This window comes from Salmo salar, chromosome ssa03 (assembly GCF_905237065.1).
Source record: "Salmo salar chromosome ssa03, Ssal_v3.1, whole genome shotgun sequence".
NCBI classification, from domain to species: Eukaryota; Metazoa; Chordata; class Actinopteri; order Salmoniformes; family Salmonidae; genus Salmo; species Salmo salar.
This window is the reverse complement of record NC_059444.1, coordinates 1,999,077-2,018,394: the sequence shown is the minus strand read 5'-3', so window position 1 is coordinate 2,018,394 and position 19,318 is coordinate 1,999,077. Positions and strand designations below refer to the sequence as shown.

At 45.5% G+C, this 19,318-nt stretch overlaps 1 protein-coding gene across 7 annotated transcripts; it reads left to right on the top strand.

Annotated features, from left to right (window-relative positions):
* The first annotated feature begins 460 nt into the window (after window positions 1-460).
* Window positions 461-7,873, top strand: LOC106594920 (uncharacterized). 7 transcript variants are annotated; one of them, XM_045714377.1, is made up of 7 exons: window positions 461-509; window positions 1,001-1,035; window positions 2,361-2,871; window positions 2,996-3,071; window positions 3,227-3,319; window positions 3,418-3,577; window positions 7,433-7,873. In XM_045714377.1, the coding sequence occupies exons 1-7, from the start codon at window positions 476-478 to the stop codon at window positions 7,643-7,645; spliced, it is 1,122 nt and encodes a 373-aa protein (XP_045570333.1). In that variant the 5' UTR covers window positions 461-475; the 3' UTR covers window positions 7,646-7,873. The 7 variants fall into 7 exon arrangements, with proteins under 7 accessions (XP_045570333.1, XP_045570336.1, XP_045570337.1 ...); XM_045714381.1 differs by having other exon boundaries at window positions 494-509; window positions 1,001-1,058; XM_045714375.1 differs by having other exon boundaries at window positions 499-684; window positions 1,001-1,058.
* Window positions 7,874-19,318: the final 11,445 nt, after the last annotated feature.

Genomic DNA, 19,318 nt, shown 5'->3' with positions numbered 1-19,318 from the left:
ACTGGACCAGATTGACACTATTTATTATTGTTTCTGCAGTGAGGAGTCGCCCACTTTATGTTTATGCAGAAAAACGTACATTTTTTTGTTAACTCAAAAAAGCAGTAGAATGCAAATCAGGGAGTCGAATGAACGGCTCTTTCACCAATGCTATTCGGTTCTCGACGTTCATCAGAAAGAGCCGTTCAAAAAAAAAAAGAGCCGTTCATCAGAAAGAGCCGTTCATCAGAAAGAGCCGTTCATCAGAAAAGAAGAGCCGTTCATCAGAAAGAGCCGTTCATCAGAAAAGAAGAGCCGTTCATCAGAAAAGAAGAGCCGTTCATCAGAAAAGAAGAGCCGTTCGTCAGAAAGAGCCGTTCATCAGAAAGAGCCGTTCATCAGAAAGAGCCGTTATCAGAAAGAGCCGTTCAAAAAGAAAAGAAGAGCCGTTCGTTGGCGAACAACACGTCCCCAGTGCGCATGCGCTGAGGTTTGAATGGAGTTTTGCGCGAGAGAGGAGCTGCCTGAGGGTGAGTTGTTGTGTTCTCGGCCTTAACGGAAACCTGATCAGAACTAACCGAAATCCGCTTTCAGTCGCCCTCCGTTACTTTCATACATCTAGTTACGGTAGTTAGCAAGCTCAAAGCAGGACGCAAAGGAGATGATTCTTTCTAAACGGATAGATTATGAACATTTTGAGACTCAGTAAGTAACGTTAGCCAACAGTACTGTTTTTGAAGCTGATGGCTAACATAAACACAACATAAAGTTAGCTAACTCTGTTAGCTTACTTAACTAGCTAGCTACTGTATAGGTTTTTGTAGATTGCCTTTGTACCTATCCCAGGTAGATCATTTGGTTTGGCTCAGGCATTTGTTGTAACTAACTGGTCAGATTTGAGTACAAGTCATTTTTACCTTAGCTAGCTAGTTAGCAACATGTTAGCTACAACAACAGACGGAAGTAACGTTAGTGGCAATAGCTAGCTAGGCAGCAAACAGTTGGTCCTTCTTATTCACAGGTCTCAATATTCGACAGACCAAGGAAGTCAAGGAGGTGAGACCGGTGGCTACATCAGGGTAGGCAGCTAGAAGCACAACATTAAAGTACCACTCCTAGTCTCCTTTTCACCTCCAATTAAACACCTTGTTTACTTAATAACAAAAGGTACATCTGAATAGGTGGTCCAGGTAAATCATGACAGCAGAACTCCCTCTTCTTCATTGATCCTCTCAACACCTTGAAAGCCATACTCCTTGAAGTTTGCACGTTTCTAAACCCTTTTACTCAACATATTGTTTAGTGTGTGTATTTTACAGTATTTATACTTGGGATATCGCTTTTCAACAGGAAAAGTTCACAAATCGTTGTCTTTAACTATATCCCTTTTATACACATACCAAAATCCCACAAATTTATGGCTGCTTTTTTGTATAATTGAAAGGAATAGGGGTAAGAGAAAAAAACATGATACATTTTAAAACCCACCTAAAGAACTAGTCAAGATTCCTCTATTTTCAGACCCTGTAACCAAAATACAGGACTTGGGTCTGTGTGAATGGCTCTGCTTTTTTGCAGGTAGATGTTTGACACTTCCATTGTTTAAAACACCTCCCTCATTTGAAATGGAAAAACAAAGCTTTTTTGGTATTGTAATTAATTATAGGTCATATTTCATAGAAATCTGGAAACACTGGGCTGTTACTTTAACCACACCCCTCCACCCCTCCCAATCTGCTAGTTACCCACTGATATGTATAAAAGGGGTATGTATACCTGCAAGCAAGGGGTAAATAAGGGACTGTTTGAAAGGGGGGTCATGCCTTATATTTTTTACAGGTAATATACCACATCTTCTGTCTGAAATTACAACTAGCTATTTAGCTACTTCTCCTTCAGACCTTGTTGTTCTGGTCCAGAACAAGGGGGTGTGATCTCCCTGTGTTGCAGGTGAATCTACAGGGTGTGTGTAATGATCTCCCTGTGTTGCAGGTGAATCTACAGGGTGTGTGTAATGATCTCCCTGTGTTGCAGGTGAATCTACAGGGTGTGTGTAATGATCTCCCTGTGTTGCAGTTGAATCTGCAGGGTGTGTGTAATGATCTCCCTGTGTTGCAGGTGTGTGTAATGATCTCCCTGTGTTGCAGTTGAATCTGCAGGGTGTGTGTAATGATCTCCCTGTGTTGCAGGGTGTGTGTGTAATGATCTCCCTGTGTTGCAGGTGAATCTACAGGGTGTGTGTAATGATCTCCCTGTGTTGCAGGTGAATCTACAGGGTGTGTGTAATGATCTCCCTGTGTTGCAGGGTGTGTGTGTAATGATCTCCCTGTGTTGCAGGTGAATCTGCAGGGTGTGTGTGTAATGATCTCCCTGTGTTGCAGGTGAATCTGCAGTATTGTGTGAGGTGGGGAAGCTCCATGCGTCCATCCAGACTGAGTCACTCAGCCTCCAAAAAGGCCTCTGAAGCCTGGGGCTCCAGTGATCCTGCTGGCCAGCCTGGGATGAGGCGGCGAGGGCAGGGTGAAGGGGCAGGGCCGGGCTGGGAATCTGCTGACTCGAGCATCGTGATCTCGGACGAGGCCACGGATCACGACCTGATTGACCGTCACCGTGGAAACCACAGTGTCTCAGAATGTGGGTCATCGCCACTAGAGCTGTCAGTCAGCCAGGGGAAGGCTGTGATTGGTGGAAAGGTGACGGGGCAGACGGAAAGAGGCGTGGAGTCAGACGCTGAATCCTGCTGCTCATTGGACAGCATTGTCTCTGGCCCCTCCTTCATGGTTCAGGCCACTCCACTAACTCTTCCACCTGGTCTGTGTTTGACCTGTCAGAGACTTCACAGAGAAGCCAAGAGTAGAAGAAACACTCCGCTGGACAAACTAACAGACAATGGTGAATACACACAAACACACCCGCCCCGTCAGAGAAGTCCTTCACCGACTGGTTGCCTAGCAAAACAAACCCACTGAGCAGATGTCTGATTTCTAATAGCCCTTCTCTCTGATTGGTCTATCAGATCCCACTTCCTTGTCATGTGACCAATGGGTTCTCATGAAGAAGTGGACACCCAGAAGACCACAGAACGTTAAAGGGTAAGAGAGAGGAATGTGTGTGTGTGTGTGTGTCTCTGTGTGTGTGTCTCTGTGTGTGTGTCTGTGTGTGTGTGTGTGTGTGTGTGTGTGTGTGTGTGTGTGTGTGTGTGTGTGTGTGTGTGTGTGTGTGTAACCCACAGTACTGTTGTTGTTAGGAGGCTGTGGACCCATCTGGGCCGGATTAGACACAGAGAGCAGACCAGGGGAGAGCAGCCAGCCTGCTCCAGACCGCACATTTTCCTACAGAGGTAAAGCACACACACACACACACACTCACAACATGAGGTCACACAGTTAAATAAAGGTTGAATTTAACACAGTGAAGTAACAAACACCTTGTGTGTAGGAACCTGAGGAGATATGAGAGCCAGGCTGTGAGCAGAGGGAGGAAGAGGAAGAAGAGGTCCAGAGGAAGTCGTCAGAGGGCGGGAACATGCAACAATCTCAACCGCAGCGGTCTCCATAGCAGCGGTCTCCATAGCGATCCTGATCCTGATGGAAAGGCGGTAGGTAGCCCAGATTTGCGTTATTTCACAAAGTTATATCTAGCGCTGTTGTGAACAAATCAAATGTATAGGTCTTTGATAACACCGGCCTTTGATAACACTGGCCTTTGATAACACTGGTCTTTGATAACACTGGCCTTTGATAACACTGGCCTTTGATAACACTGGCCTTTGATAACACTGGCCTTTGATAACACTGGCCTTTGATAACACTGGTCTTTGATAACACTGGCCTTTGATAACACTGGCCTTTGATAACACTGGCCTTTGATAACACTGGTCTTTGATAACACTGGTCTTTGATAACACTGGCCTTTGATAACACTGGCCTTTGATAACACTGGCCTTTGATAACACTGGCCTTTGATAACACTGGCCTTTGATAACACTGGCCTTTGATAACACTCGCCTTTGTCTAAATTAAATTCTACTATCCATGTGACATTGTTACATACAGGGATATACAATGACATTTCAAATGATTTAAGTTAATAAAACCACAACACTTTTCAGTGTAGTTTTTATGAGGTACGCCCCATAAAAAGACCGGTAGCCTTCACCTGTCTAGCTTGTTGTTTATGTTGGCCAATCAAAGCAGCAAAGAGGCTTAATGTGTACCAAGTGGAGTGACGGTTCACGAAGGCAATGCAAGATGGAGATAAGTGAGAAGTAGGCTACAGCGAGCACCAACGTGTAGGCTGTTGTGTTATCTGTATGGGGTTGTGGAGAAAACGCATAATCTGGCCTCAATTAGCCTAGCTAGCTAAATAGCTACTCCAGCCCATGACCTGATGAATAACATTGTTGGTGCTACATGAATGAATGAATGAATTAATCAGAAGTTTACATACACCTTAGCCAAATACATTGCAACTCAAGTTTTTCACAATTCCTGACATTTAATCCTAGTAAAAATTCCCTGTCTTAGGTCAGTTAGGATCACCACTTTATTTTAAGAATGTGAAATGACAGAATAATAGTAGAGAGAATGATTTATTTCAGCTTTTATTTCTTTCATCACATTCCCAGTGGGTCAGAAGTTTACATAAACTCAATTAGTATTTGGTAGCATTGCCTTTTAAATTGTTTAACTTGGGTCAAACGTTTCGGGTAGCCTTCCACAAGCTTCCCACAATAAGTTGGGTGAATTTTGGCCCATTCCTCCTGACAAAGCTGGTGTAACTGAGTCAGGTTTGTAGGCCTCCTTGCTCGCACACGCTTTTTCAGTTCTGTCTACAAATGTTCTATAGGATTGAGGTCAGGGCTTTGTGATGGCCACTCCAATAATTTGACCTTGTCGTCCTTAAGCCATTTTGCCACAACTTTGGAAGTATGCTTGGGGTCATTGTCCATTTGGAAGACCCATTTGCGACCAAGCATTAACCTCTCTGGGCTAAGCGTCCCACCTACTCAACAGCCAGTGGAATCCTGTGGCGCGATATTCAAATACCTTAGAAATGCTATTACTTCAATTTCTCAAACATATGACTATTTTACACCATTTTAAAGACAAGACTCTCGTTAATCTAACCACACTGTCCGATTTCAAAAAGGCTTTACAACGAAAGCAAAACATTAGATTATGTCAGCAGAGAACCCAGCCAGAAATAATCAGACACCCATTTTTCAAGCTAGCATATAATGTCACAAAAACCCAGAAGACAGCTAAATGCAGCACTAACCTTTGATGATCTTCATCAGATGACACACCTAGGACATTATGTTATACAATACATGCATGTTTTGTTCAATCAAGTTCATATTTATATCAAAAACCAGATTTTTACATTAGCATGTGATGTTCAGAACTAGCATTCCCACCGAACACTGCCGGTGAATTTACTAAATGACTCACAATAAACGTTCACAAAAAACATAACAATTATTTTAAGAATTATAGATACAGAACTCCTTTATGCAATCGCTATGTCCGATTTTAAAATAGCTTTTCGGTGAAAGCACATTTTGCAATATTCTGAGTAGATAGCCTGGTACTCACCAAACTCAGATTTACTATAATAAAAATTGGATTACCTTTACTGTTCTTCGTCAGAATGCACTCCCAGGACTTCTACTTCAATAACAAATGTTGGTTTGGTTCCAAATAATCCATAGTTATATCCAAATAGCGGCGTTTTGTTCGTGCATTCAAGACACTATCCGAAGGGTAAAGAAGGGTGACGCGCCCGGCGCGTTTCGTGACAAAAGAATTCAAAATATTCCATTACCGTACTTTGAAGCATGTTAAACGCTGTTTAAAATCAATTTTTATGCGATTTTTCTCGTAAAAAAGCGATAATATTCCGACCAGGAAACCCTGTTTTCGTTCAAAGACTGAAAATGTAAACATGGTGGAGTCTCGTGCACGCGCGCCCCAGTCTCATTGTTCTCAGATCGACCACTTACCAAATGCGCTACTGTTTTTCACCCATGGCCTGCAAAGTCATCATTCAACGTTCTGGCGCCTTCTGAGAGCCTATGGGAGCGTTAGAAAATGTCACGTTATGCCAGAGATCCCCTGTTTTGGATAGAGATGATCAAGAAGGCCAAGTAATGGTCAGAGAGAGTGCTTCCTGTTTGGAATCTTCTCAGGTTTTGGCCTGCCAAATGAGTTCTGTTATACACAGACACCATTCAAACAGTTTTAGAAACTTTAGGGTGTTTTCTATCCAAATCAAATAATTCTATGCATATTCTAGTTACTGGGCAGGAGTAGTAACCAGATTAAATCGGGAACGTTTTTTATCCGGCCGTGCAAATACTGCCCCCTATCCCCAACAGGTTAACTTCCTGACTGATGTCTCGAGATGTTGCTTCAATATATCTACATCATTTTCTTTCCTCATGATGCCATCTATTTTGTGAAGTGCACCAGTCCCTCCTGCAGCAAAGCACCCCCACAACATGATGCTGCCACCCCCGTGCTTCACGGTTGGGATGGTGTTCTTCGGCTTGCAAGCCCCCCCCCTTTTTTTCCTCCAAACATAACGATGGTTATTATGGCCAAACAGTTCTATTTTGGTTTCATCAGACCAGAGGACATTTCTCCAAAAAGTACGATCTTTGTCCCCATGTGCATTTGCAAACCGTAGTTTGGCTTTTTATGGCGGTTTTGGAGCAGTGGCTTCTTCCTTGCTGAGCGGCCTTTCAGGTTATGTCGATAAAGGACTCGTTTTACTGTCGATATAGATAGTTTTGTACCTGTTTCCTTCAGCATCTTCACAAGATCCTTAGCTGTTGTTCTGGGATTGATTTGCACTTTTCACACCAAAGTACGTTCATCTCTAGGAGACAGAACGCGTCTCCTTCCTGAGCGGTATGACGGCTGCGTGGCCCCATGTTGTTTATACTTGCGTACTATTGTTTGTACAGATGAATGTGGTACATTCAGGCGTTTGGAAATTCCTCCCAAGGATGAACCAGACGTGTGGAGGTCTACAATTTTTTTTCTGAGGTCTTGGCTGATTTCTTTTGATTTTTCCCATGATGTCAAGCAAAGAGGCGCTGAGTTTGAAGGTAGGCCTTGAAATACATCCACAGGTACACCTCCAATTGACTCAAATTATGTCAGTTAGCCTATCAGAAGCTTCTAAAGCCATGACATCATTTTCTGGAATTTTCCAAGCTGTTTAAAGGCACAGTCAACTTAGTGTATGTAAACTTCTGACCCACTGGAATTGTGATACAGTGAATTATAAGTGAAATAATCTGTTAACAATTGTTGTAAAAATAAAAACCTTTTATTTGTTTTATTATTATTATTCTGAATATCCGACGCACATTCATGATACTGTTCGGATAGTGAAATTCCCTAGCGGTTAGCGTTAAAGATCCATTTGTGTATGTTGTGACCAGCAGGAGAACAGCGACGACAGCGATCTGGATCGTACACGCAGGGTCCTCACCTTCCAGGTGTTTCCCTCCTCCGTTACCATGGAAACCCTAACCCAGGAGGAGGCCACGCCCACGCGGGAGGAGGAGCCCAGGAAGAAGAGCGGCAGCTTCAGAACCCAGCTGGCTCAGCTCCGCGCCAACCGCAGCTGTGTCGTCAGGGAAACGCACACGTGACGCGATGACATCGCTGTCAGATTCCGAATGTGTTCTTTATTGCCGTCGTTGGTTGTTTTTTGTCTCTACCTGCCTCTGCTCAGTTTGTTCTCCTTCAAGCACGGCTGGAGGGAGTTAGCATCAAATCTCTTCCATTAGAGGGGACGTGCATGGACTTACTATACACACAGTGTCTCTTACATTCAAAACTAGATTCAACTAGTGTAAATAATAATCAACCTCATTGTTATGTTTCTGTTGAAGTTAGTTATCTGTATCAGATCTTCCCTGTTTTGTTTCACACTGAAGAACACAGGTTATTTTATGTAATCTCTTCTGTTCAGACATGAAGTCTCTACTACCAGACACAGCTGGGACAGTGCCCTCTACTGGTCTGGTCCGTATTCATAAACCTTCTCAGAATAGGACTGCTGATCTAGGACCAGATCAGAATGAAGGGGGGGGGGGGGTCCTGATCCTATTCAGAATGAGGGGGGGTCCTGATCCTATTCAGAATGAAGGGACGGGGGGGTCCTGATCCTATTCAGAATGAAGGGACGGGGGGTCCTGATCCTATTCAGAATGAAGGGACGGGGGGGTCCTGATCCTATTCAGAATGAAGGGACGGGGGGGGTCCTGATCCTATTCAGAATGAAGGGACGGGGGGGGGTCCTGATCCTATTCAGAATGAAGGGACGGGGGGGTCCTGATCCTATTCAGAATGAAGGGACGGGGGGGTCCTGATCCTATTCAGAATGAAGGGACGGGGGGTCCTGATCCTATTCAGAATGAAGGGACGGGGGGGGTCCTGATCCTATTCAGAATGAATGGACGGGGGGGTCCTGATCCTATTCAGAATGAAGGGACGGGGGTCCTGATCCTATTCAGAATGAATGGACGGGGGGTCCTGATCCTATTCAGAATGAATGGACGGGGGGGTCCTGATCCTATTCAGAATGAAGGGACGGGGGGTCCTGATCCTATTCAGAATGAATGGACGGGGTCCTGATCCTATTCAGAATGAATGGACGGGGGGGTCCTGATCCTATTCAGAATGAAGGGACGGGGGGGTCCTGATCCTATTCAGAATGAAGGGACGGGGGTCCTGATCCTATTCAGAATGAAGGGGGGGGGGGTCCTCATCCTAGATCAGCACTCCTATTCAGAGATGCTTTTTGAATATTGACCAAGGCTTGATATTCCGATGAATTTGCTAGTGCCAACTGAAAGCTACTGGCCCGAATGGGAAATAATACTGTCCTGGGTCGAGATCTGACATAAACTCAGCAACAACAAAAAAACGTCCTCTCACTGTCAACTGCGTTTATTTTCAGCAAACTTAACATGTGTAAATATTTGTATGAACATAAGATTCAACAACTGAGACATAAACTGAACAAGTTCCACAGACATGTGACTAACAGAAATGGAATAATGTGTCCCTGAACAAAGGGGGGGTCAAAAGTAACAGTCAGTATCTGGTGTGGCCACCAGCTGCATTAACTTCTCTAGGGCCAGTGGGACGAATTCGTCCCACCTACGTAACAGCCAGTGGAATCCTGTGGCGCGTTATTCAAATACCTTAGAAATGCTATTACTTCAATTTCTCAAACATATGACTATTTTACACCATTTTAAAGACAAGACTCTCGTTAATCTAACCACACTGTCCGATTTCAAAAAGGCTTTACAACGAAAGCAAAACATTAGATTATGTCAGCAGAGTACCCAGCCAGAAATAATCAGACACCCATTTTTCAAGCTAGCATATAATGTCACATAAACCCAAACCACAGCTAAATGCAGCACTAACCTTTGATGATCTTCATCAGATGACACACCTAGGACATTATGTTATACAATACATGCATGTTTTGTTCAATCAAGTTCATATTTATATCAAAAACCAGCTTTTTACATTAGCATGTGACGTTCAGAACTAGCATACCCCCCGCAAACTTCTGGTGAATTTACTAAATTACTCACGATAAACGTTCTCAAAAAACATAATTATTTTAAGAATTATAGATACAGAACTCCTCTATGCACTCGCTATGTCCGATTTTAAAATAGCTCTTCGGTGAAAGCACATTTTGCAATATTCTAAGTAGATAGCCCGGCATCACAGGGCTAGCTATTTAGACACCCACCAAGTTTAGCCCTCACCAAAGTCAGATTTACTATAAGAAAAATGTTATTACCGTTGCTGTTCTTTGTCAGAATGCACTCCCAGGACTTCTACTTCAATAACAAATGTTGGTTTGGTTCAAAATAATCCATAGTTATCTTCAAATATCCTCTGTTTTGTTCGTGCGTTCAAGACACTATCCGAAGTGTAAAGAAGGGTGACGCGCACGACGCATTTCGTGACAAAAAAATTCTAAATATTCCATTACCGTACTTCGAAGCATGTCAACCGCTGTTTAAAATCAATTTTTATGCCATTTTTCTCGTAAAAAAGCGATAATATTCCGACCGGGAAAGCGTGTTTACGTTCAAAGAGAGAGAAAATAAAAACATGGGATCCCCTCGTGCACGAGCCTCAGTCTGATGGTCCTCTGATCGGCCACTTACCAAAGGCGCTAATGTGTTTCAGCCTGGGGCTGGAATTACACCATTCAGCTTTTTCCCGGGTTCTGAGAGCCTATGGGAGCCGTAGGAAGTGTCACATTACAGCAAAGATCCTAAGTTTTCAATAAAAAGAGCCAAGAAGCCCAAGGAATGGTCAGAGAGGGCACTTCCTGTTTGGAATCTTCTCAGGTTTTTGCCTGCCATATGAGTTCTGTTATACTCACAGACACCATTCAAACAGTTTTAGAAACTTTAGGGTGTTTTCTATCCAAAGCCAATAATTATATGCATATTCTAGTTTCTGGGCAGTAGTAATAACCAGATTAAATCGGGTATGTTTTTTATCCGGCCGTGTAAATACTGCCCCCTAGCCCTAACAGGTTAAGTACTGCAGTGCATCTCCTCATGGACTGCACCAGATTTGCCAGTTCTTGCTGTGAGATGTTACCCCACTCTTCCACCAAGGCACCTGCTAGTTCACAGACATTTCTGGGGGGAATGGCCCCAGCCCTCACCCTCTGATCCAACAGGTCCCAGACGTGCTCAATGGGATTGAGATCCGGGCTCTTCGCTGGCCATGGCAGAACACTGACATTCCTGTCTTGCAGGAAATCACGCACAGAACGAGCAGTATGGCTGGTGGCATTGTCATGCTGGAGGGTCATGTCAGGATGAGCCTGCAGGAAGGGTACCACATGAGGGATGAGGATGTCTTCCCTGTAATGCTCAGCGTTGAGATTGCATGCAATGACAAGCTCAGTCAAATGATGGTGTGACACACCGCCCCAGACCTTGACGGACCCTCCACCTCCAAATCGATCCCGCTCCAGAGTACAGGCCTCGGTGTAACGCTCAATCCTTCAATGATAAACACAAATCCGACCATCACCCCTGGTGAGACAAAACCGCAACTCGTCAGTGAAGAGCACTTTTTGCCAGTCCTGTCTGGTCCAGCAACGGTGAGTTTGTGTCCATAGGCGACATTGTTGCCAGTGATGTCTGGTGAGGACTTGCCTTACAACAGGCCTACAAGCCCTCAGTCCAGCCTCTCTCAGCCTATTGCGGACAGTCTGAGCACCGATGGAGGGATTGTGCGTTCCTGGTGTAACTCGGGTAGCTGTTGTTGCCATCCTGTCCCGCAGGTGTGATGTTTGGATGTACTGATCCTGTGCAGGTGTTATTACACGTGGTCTGCCACTGCGAGGACGATCAGCTGTCCGTCCTGTCTCCCTGTAGCTCTGTCTTAGGCGTCTCACAGTACGGACATTGCAATTTATTTCCCTGGCCACATCTGCAGTCCTCATGCCTCCTTGCAGCATGCCTAAGGCACGTTCACGCAGATGAGCAGGGACCCTGAGCATCTTTCTTTTGGTGTTTTTCAGAGTCAGTAGAAAGGCCTCTTTAGTGTCCTAAGTTTTCATAACTGTGACCTTAATTGCCTACCGTCTGTAAGCTGTTAGTGTCTTAACGACCATTCCACAGGTGCATGTTCATTAATTATGGTTCATTGAATAAGCATGAGAAACAGTGTTTAAACCCTTTACAAATGAAGATCTGTAAAGTTATTTGGATTTTTACGAATTATCTTTGAAAGACGGGGTCCTGACAAAGGGACTTTTCTTTTTTTTGCTGAGTTTATTTTAATAGGCCTACCCAATGGCGTTACGCATTGACATTCAAATGATATTTACATAAAATATGTCAGAATAATGTGAACATTGCCTGACTAAACAGACAGTATGCTCCCGACACAAACACACTAATGATGTGGCCAGTCAGTCACAAACACACTAACGATGTGGCCAGTCAGTCAGTCACAAACACACTAACGATGTGGCCAGTCAGTCACAAACACACTAACGATGTGGCCAGTCAGTCACAAACACACTAACGATGTGGCCAGTCAGTCACAAACACACTAACGATGTGGCCAGTCAGTCACAAACACACTAACGATGTGGCCAGTCAGTCAGTCACAAACACACTAACGATGTGGCCAGTCAGTCACAAACACACTAACGATGTGGCCAGTCAGTCACAAACACACTAACGATGTGGCCAGTCAGTCAGTCACAAACACACTAACGATGTGGCCAGTCAGTCAGACACAAACACACTAACGATGTGGCCAGTCAGTCAGACACAAACACACTAACGATGTGGCCAGTCAGTCAGACACAAACACACTAACGATGTGGCCAGTCAGTCAGACACAAACACACTAACGATGTGGCCAGTCAGTCAGTCACAAACACACTAACGATGTGGCCAGTCAGTCAGACACAAACACACTAACGATGTGGCCAGTCAGTCAGACACAAACACACTAACGATGTGGCCAGTCAGTCACAAACACACTAACGATGTGGTCAGTCAGTCACAAACACACTAACGATGTGGCCAGTCAGTCAGACACAAACACACTAACGATGTGGTCAGTCAGTCACAAACACACTAACGATGTGGCCAGTCAGTCAGTCACAAACACACTAACGATGTGGCCAGTCAGTCAGTCACAAACACACTAACGATGTGGCCAGTCAGTCACAAACACACTAACGATGTGGTCAGTCAGTCACAAACACACTAACGATGTGGCCAGTCAGTCACAAACACACTAACGATGTGGCCAGTCAGTCACAAACACACTAACGATTGCGCCAGTCAGTCACAAACACACTAACGATGTGGCCAGTCAGTCAGTCACAAACACACTAACGATGTGGCCAGTCAGTCACAAACACACTAACGATGTGGCCAGTCAGTCACAAACACACTAACGATGTGGCCAGTCAGTCACAAACACACTAACGATGTGGCCAGTCAGTCAAACACACTAACGATGTGGCCAGTCAGTCACAAACACACTAACGATGTGGCCAGTCAGTCAGACACAAACACACTAACGATGTGGTCAGTCAGTCAAACACACTAACGATGTGGTCAGTCAATTTGACACAAACACACTAATGAAGTCTGGAAGAAGCACAAAAGACTAGCTCAACACCCTTCAAAATGAAACATCAGGAAGCAAACCAAAGCCGCTACATTTTTCATGAAAACTGATCAGAAATGAAATTACGGAATAGCGGTAGAACCTCTAAATCGGCTACCATAACCTCAATGACTATCCAAGAGCCATAACCTCAATGACTATCCAAGAGCCATAACCTCAATGACTATCCAAGAGCCATAACGTCAATAACTTTCCAAGAGCCAAAGAGCCATAAGGTCAATGACTTTCCAAGAGCCATAACCTCAATGACTTTCCAAGAGCCATAACGTCAATGACTTTCCAAGAGCCATAACCTCAATGACTTTCCAAGAGCCATAACGTCAATGACTTTCCAAGAGCCAAAGAGCCATAAGGTCAATGACTTTCCAAGAGCCATAACGTCAATGACTTTCCAAAAGCCAAAGAGCCATAAGGTCAATGACTTTCCAAGAGCCATAACCTCAATGACTTTCCAAGAGCCATAACGTCAATGACTTTCCAAGAGCCTAGAGGAAATGTCAGATTTTCAAAGTAGGCTATTACATGATGACTGAATTTCACATCACAAATATTCAACCAAGACTTTGAACTTTTTTATATGGTTTGCATACCCATTCTTGGCTTCGCATTTACTGGTAGATATAATGACTTGGAACATCTTTCCTGCCACGTTCTGTCTTTGGTGAGCTGCTCCACACAACCAAATAACATTCTATTAGCCCCGAATACAACAGGTGTAGACTTTACCGTGAAATGCTTACTTACTAGCCCTTTCCCAATAATGCAGAGTTCAAAATTAAGAAAAGAATTGCTAAAAATAAAAGGAAATGGTAGCACAACGATGCTACATTGAACACAAACGCAACATGCAACAATTTCAACGATTTTACTTTGCAGTTCATATGAGGAAATCAGTCAAATGAAATACATTCATTAGGCCCTAATCTATGGATTTTACATGACTGGAAATACAGATATGCATCTGTTGGTCACAGAAACTTTTTTTTAAATGGTAGGGGTGTGGATCAGAACCAGTCAGTATCTGGGGTAACCAACATTTGCCTCATGCAGCGCGACACATCTCCTTCACATAGAGTTGATCAGGCTGTTGGTTGTGGCCTGTGGAATGTTGTCCCCACCTCCTCTTCAATGGCTGTGTGAAGTAGCTGGATATCGGTGGGAACTGGAACACGCTGTCGTACACGTCAATCCAGAGCATCCCAAACATGCTTAACATGTGACATTTCTGGTTCTGGTAAGTATGCAGATCGTGGAAGAACTGGGACATTTTCAGCTTCCAGGAATTGTGTACAGATCCTTGCGACATGGGTCCGTGTATTATCATGCTGAAGAGGTGATGGTGGTGGATGAATGGCACGACAATGGGGCCTCTGGATCTCGTCACGGTGTCTCTGGGCATTCAAATTCCCATCAATAAAATGCCATTGTGTTTGTTGTCTGTTATTTATGTCTGCCCCATACCATAACCCCACCTCCACCACGGGGCCCTATACCATAACCCCACCTCCACCACGGGGCCCCATACCATAACCCCACCTCCACCATGGGGCCCATACCAGAACCCCACCTCCACCATGGGGCCCAATACCATAACCCCACCTCCACCATGGGGCCCATAGCATAACCCCACCTCCACCATGGGGCCCATACCATAACCCCACCTCCACCACGGGGCCCATACCATAACCCCACCTCCACCATGGGGCCCAATACCATAACCCCAAATCCAGCCTCAAACCCCCAAACAGCAAGCAATGCAGATGTAGAAGCACGGTGGCTTGGAAAAAAACTCCCTAGAAAGGCAGGAAATCTTGGAATAAACCAAGAGAGGAATTGTGGATTTGCACAAATGGTCAGAACCCATCTTGAGAGAATCTAGGAATAAACCCAGAGAGGAACCAGGCTCTCATTATGCCATTATTGCTTTTGGGATGATTTTCACTGTTATCAAACACACTTAACAGTTGTAATGATGTTTAGGCTACTGATGTTTCGTTATAAAAATACGATTATATCGGGTTCCAACACCATCACTTCCTGTTTCATAGTTGTAACAAAGGCACTTGACGAATACAATTTATTGAATTTATTAAACATGTTTTATACATATATCCACATAGAACAAAACCCCATGGAAATCAAATGTCCAACTGATTCATTCTGGCGCCGGCCCTGAAAGGTGAGCATTTGCCCACTGAACTCGGTTACAATGCCGAACTGCAGTCAGGTCGAGACGACGAGCTTCCCTGAGACGGTTTCTGAGTTTGTGCAGAAAGTCTTTGGTTGTACAAACCCACAGTTTCATCAGCTGTCCGGGTGGCTGGTCTCAGAGGATCCCGCGGGTGACGAAGTTGGATGCGGAGGTCCTGGGCTGGCATGGTTGCACGTGGTCTGCCGATGCGAGGCCGGTTGGACATACTGCCAAATTCTCTAAAACGATGTTGGAGGAGGCTTATGGTAGAGAAATTAACCAATTCTCTGGCAACAGCTCTGGTGGACATTCCTGCAGTCAGCATGCCAATTGCAGGCTCCCTCCAAACTTGAGACATCTGTGGCATTGTGTTGTGACAACAGCACATTTTAAAGTGGCCTTTTATTGTCCCCAGCACAAGGTGCACCTGTGTAATGATCATGCTTTTTGATCAGCTTCTTGATATGCCCCACCTGTCAGGTGGATGGATTATCTTGGCAAAGGAGAAATGCTCATTAACAGGGATGTAAAAAAAGTTTTTGCACAAAATGAGAGAAATAAGCTTTTTGTGCGTATTGAAAATGTCTGGGATTTTTTATTTCAGCTCATTAAACATGGGACCAACACTTTACATATTGCATTTATATATACTGCTCAAAAAAATAAAGGGAACACTTAAACAACACATCCTAGATCTGCTCCTGATGAGGTGGCGGATGGTCTCCTGAGGGATCTCCTCCTAGACCTGGACTAAAGCATCCGCCAACTCCTGGACAGTCTGTGGTGCAACGTGGCGTTGGTGGATGGAGCGAGACATGATGTCCCAGATGTGCTCAATTGGATTCAGGTCTGGGGAACGGGCGGGCCAGTCCATAGCATCAATGCCTTCCTCTTGCAGGAACTGCTGACACACTCCAGCCGCATATGGTCTCACAAGGGGTCTGAGGATCTCATCTCGGTACCTAATGGCAGTCAGGCTACCTCTGGCGAGCACATGGAGGGCTGTGCGGCCCCCCAAAGAAATGCCACCCCACACTATGACTGACCCACCGCCAAACCGGTCATGCTGGAGGATGTTGCAGGCAGCAGAACGTTCTCCACGGCGTCTCCAGTCTCTGTCACATCTGTCACGTGCTCAGTGTGAACCTGCTTTCATCTGTGAAGAGCACAGGGCGCCAGTGGCGAATTTGCCAATCTTGGTGTTCTCTGGCAAATGCCAAACGTCCTGCACAGTGTTGGGCTGTAAGCACAACCCCCACCTGTGGACGTCGCGCCCTCATACCACCCTCATGGAGTCTGTTTATGACCGTTTGAGCAGACACATGCACATTTGTGGCCTGCAGGAGGTAATTTTGCAGGGCTCTGGCAGTGCTCCTCCTGCTCCTCCTTGCACAAAGGCGGAGGTAGCGGTCCTGCTGCTGGGTTGTTGCCCTCCTACGGCCTCCTCCACGTCTCCTGATGTACTGGCCTGTCTCCTGGTAGTGCCTCCATGCTCTGGACACTCCGCTGACAGACACAGCAAACCTTCTTGCCACAGCTCGCATTGATGTGCCATCCTGGATGAGCTGCACTACCTGAGCCACTTGTGTGGGTTGTAGACTCCGTCTCATGCTACCACTAGAGTGAAAGCACCGCCAGCATTCAAAAGTGACCAAAACATCAGCCAGGAAGCATAGGAACTGAGAAGTGGTCTGTGGTTACCACCTGCAGAACCACTCCTTTAGTGGGGGTGTCTTACTAATTGCCTATAATTTCCACCTGTTGTCTATTCCATTTGCACAACAGCATGTGAAATTTATTGTCAATCAGTGTTGCTTCCTAAGTGGACAGTTTGATTTCACAGAAGTGTGATTGACTTGGAGTTACATTGTGTTGTTTAAGTGTTCCCTTTATTTTTTTGAGCAGTGTATTTTTTGGTTCAGTGTATATAAACTATTGTATGCATGTATGTTGTCAACTATTAAATTTAGTAAAATAAAAAAAAATGCATTTCAGTGTCTCTTTATTTACACAAAGCAGTTTGCAAAAAGACTCATTCACTCTGATTAAGAAAAGGCAGACAGAATACATGCTGCTAGGGGATAGATAGCGACGTGCTGCTAGGTGATAGATAGCGACGTGCTGCTAGGGGATAGATAGCGACGTGCTGCTAGGGGATAGATAGCGACACGCTGCTAGGGGATAGATAGCGACACGCTGCTAGGGGATAGATAGCGACACGCTGCTAGGGGATAGATAGCGACACGCTGCTAGGGGATAGATAGCGACGCGCTGCTAGGGGATAGATAGCGACACGCTGCTAGGGAATAGATAGCGACGTGCTGCTAGGGGATAGATAGCGACGCGCTGCTAGGGGATAGATAGCGACGTGCTGCTAGATAACGACATGCTGCTAGGGGATAGATAGCGACGTGCTGCTAGGGGATAGATAGCGACACACTGCTAGGGGATAGATAGCGACACACTGCTAGGGGATAGATAGCGATGTGCTGCTAGGGGATAGATAGCGATGTGCTGCTAGGGGATAGATAGCGACGTGCTGCTAGGGGATAGATAGCGACGTGCTGCTAGGGGATAGATAGCGACATGCTGCTAGGGGATAGATAGCGACATGCTGCTAGGGGATAGATAGCGACATGCTGCTAGGGGATAGATAGCGACATGCTGCTAGGGGATAGATAGCGACATGCTGCTAGGAGATAGATAGCGACGCGCTGCTAGGGGATAGATAGCGACATGCTGCTAGGAGATAGATAGCGACACGCTGCTAGGGGATAGATAGCGACGTGCTGCTAGGGGATAGATAGCGACGTGCTGCTAGGGGATAGATAGCGACATGCTGCTAGGGGATAGATAGCGACGTGCTGCTAGGGGATAGATAGCGACGTGCTGCTAGGGGATAGATAGCGACGTGCTGCTAGGGGATAGATAGCGACGCGCTGCTAGGGGATAGATAGCGACACGCTGCTAGGAGATAGATAGCGACACGCTGCTAGGGGATAGATAGCGACATGCTTCTAGGAGATAGATAGCGACACGCTGCTAGGGGATATATAGCGACACGCTGCTAGGGGATAGATAGCGACACGCTGCTAGGGGATAGATAGCGACATGCTGCTAGGAGATAGATAGCGACACGCTGCTAGGGGATAGATAGCGACACGCTGCTAGGGGATAGATAGCGACGCGCTGCTAGGGGATAGATAGCGACAACTTCTCCCTTCAGTCTCCTCTATTTGGCTAAAAGCCTGTCACAACAATACTGAAGCGTGTGTGTACCAAGGTTTGGTGGGTGTGTGAGCCCGGAGTAGGGTAAAGTCCATAGACGCTGATCTTGGGTCCGTTTTGCATTTCCCCCCACTAATGGTTAGGATTGGGGGAGGGGATCCTAGAGCTGTACCCAGGGGAGCATGTGAACCCTTATCTCTGGTCACCGAGCAGAAACATGAGTTGTGTGTCTACCTCAGTGCTGGGTGGTTGTGGTAGTGTTTAAGGTCAATGGGAGTGTGTGTGTTAGTGTTGGAGTGTGTGTGTGTCAGTGTTGGAGTGTGTGTGTGTGTGTCAGTGTTGGAGTGTGTGTGTGTGTGTGTCAGTGTTGGAGTGTGTGTGTGTGTCAGTGTTGGAGTGTGTGTGTGTGTGTCAGTGTTGGAGTGTGTGTGTGTGTGTCAGTGTTGGAGTGTGTGTGTGTGTGTGTGTCAGAGAGTGTGTGTGTGTGTGTGTCAGTGTTGGAGTGTGTGTGTGTGTGTCAGTGTTGGAGGTGTGTGTGTGTGTGTGTGTGTGTGTGTGTGTGTGTGTGTGTGTGTGTGTGTGTGTCAGTGTTGGAGTGTGTGTGTGTGTGTGTGTGTGTGTCAGTGTTGGAGAGTGTGTGTGTGTCAGTGTTGGAGTGTGTGTGTCAGTGTTGGAGTGTGTGTTGGAG

Coding starts and splice junctions, on each gene's coding strand:
- LOC106594920 (XM_045714375.1), top strand. CDS start 641: ATGATTCTTTCTAAACGGATAGATTATGAACATTTTGAGACTCA. Junction 3,072..3,226: donor AGACCACAGAACGTTAAAGG/GTAAGAGAGAGG, acceptor TGTTGTTGTTAG/GAGGCTGTGGACCCATCTGG. Junction 3,320..3,417: donor CCGCACATTTTCCTACAGAG/GTAAAGCACACA, acceptor CCTTGTGTGTAG/GAACCTGAGGAGATATGAGA.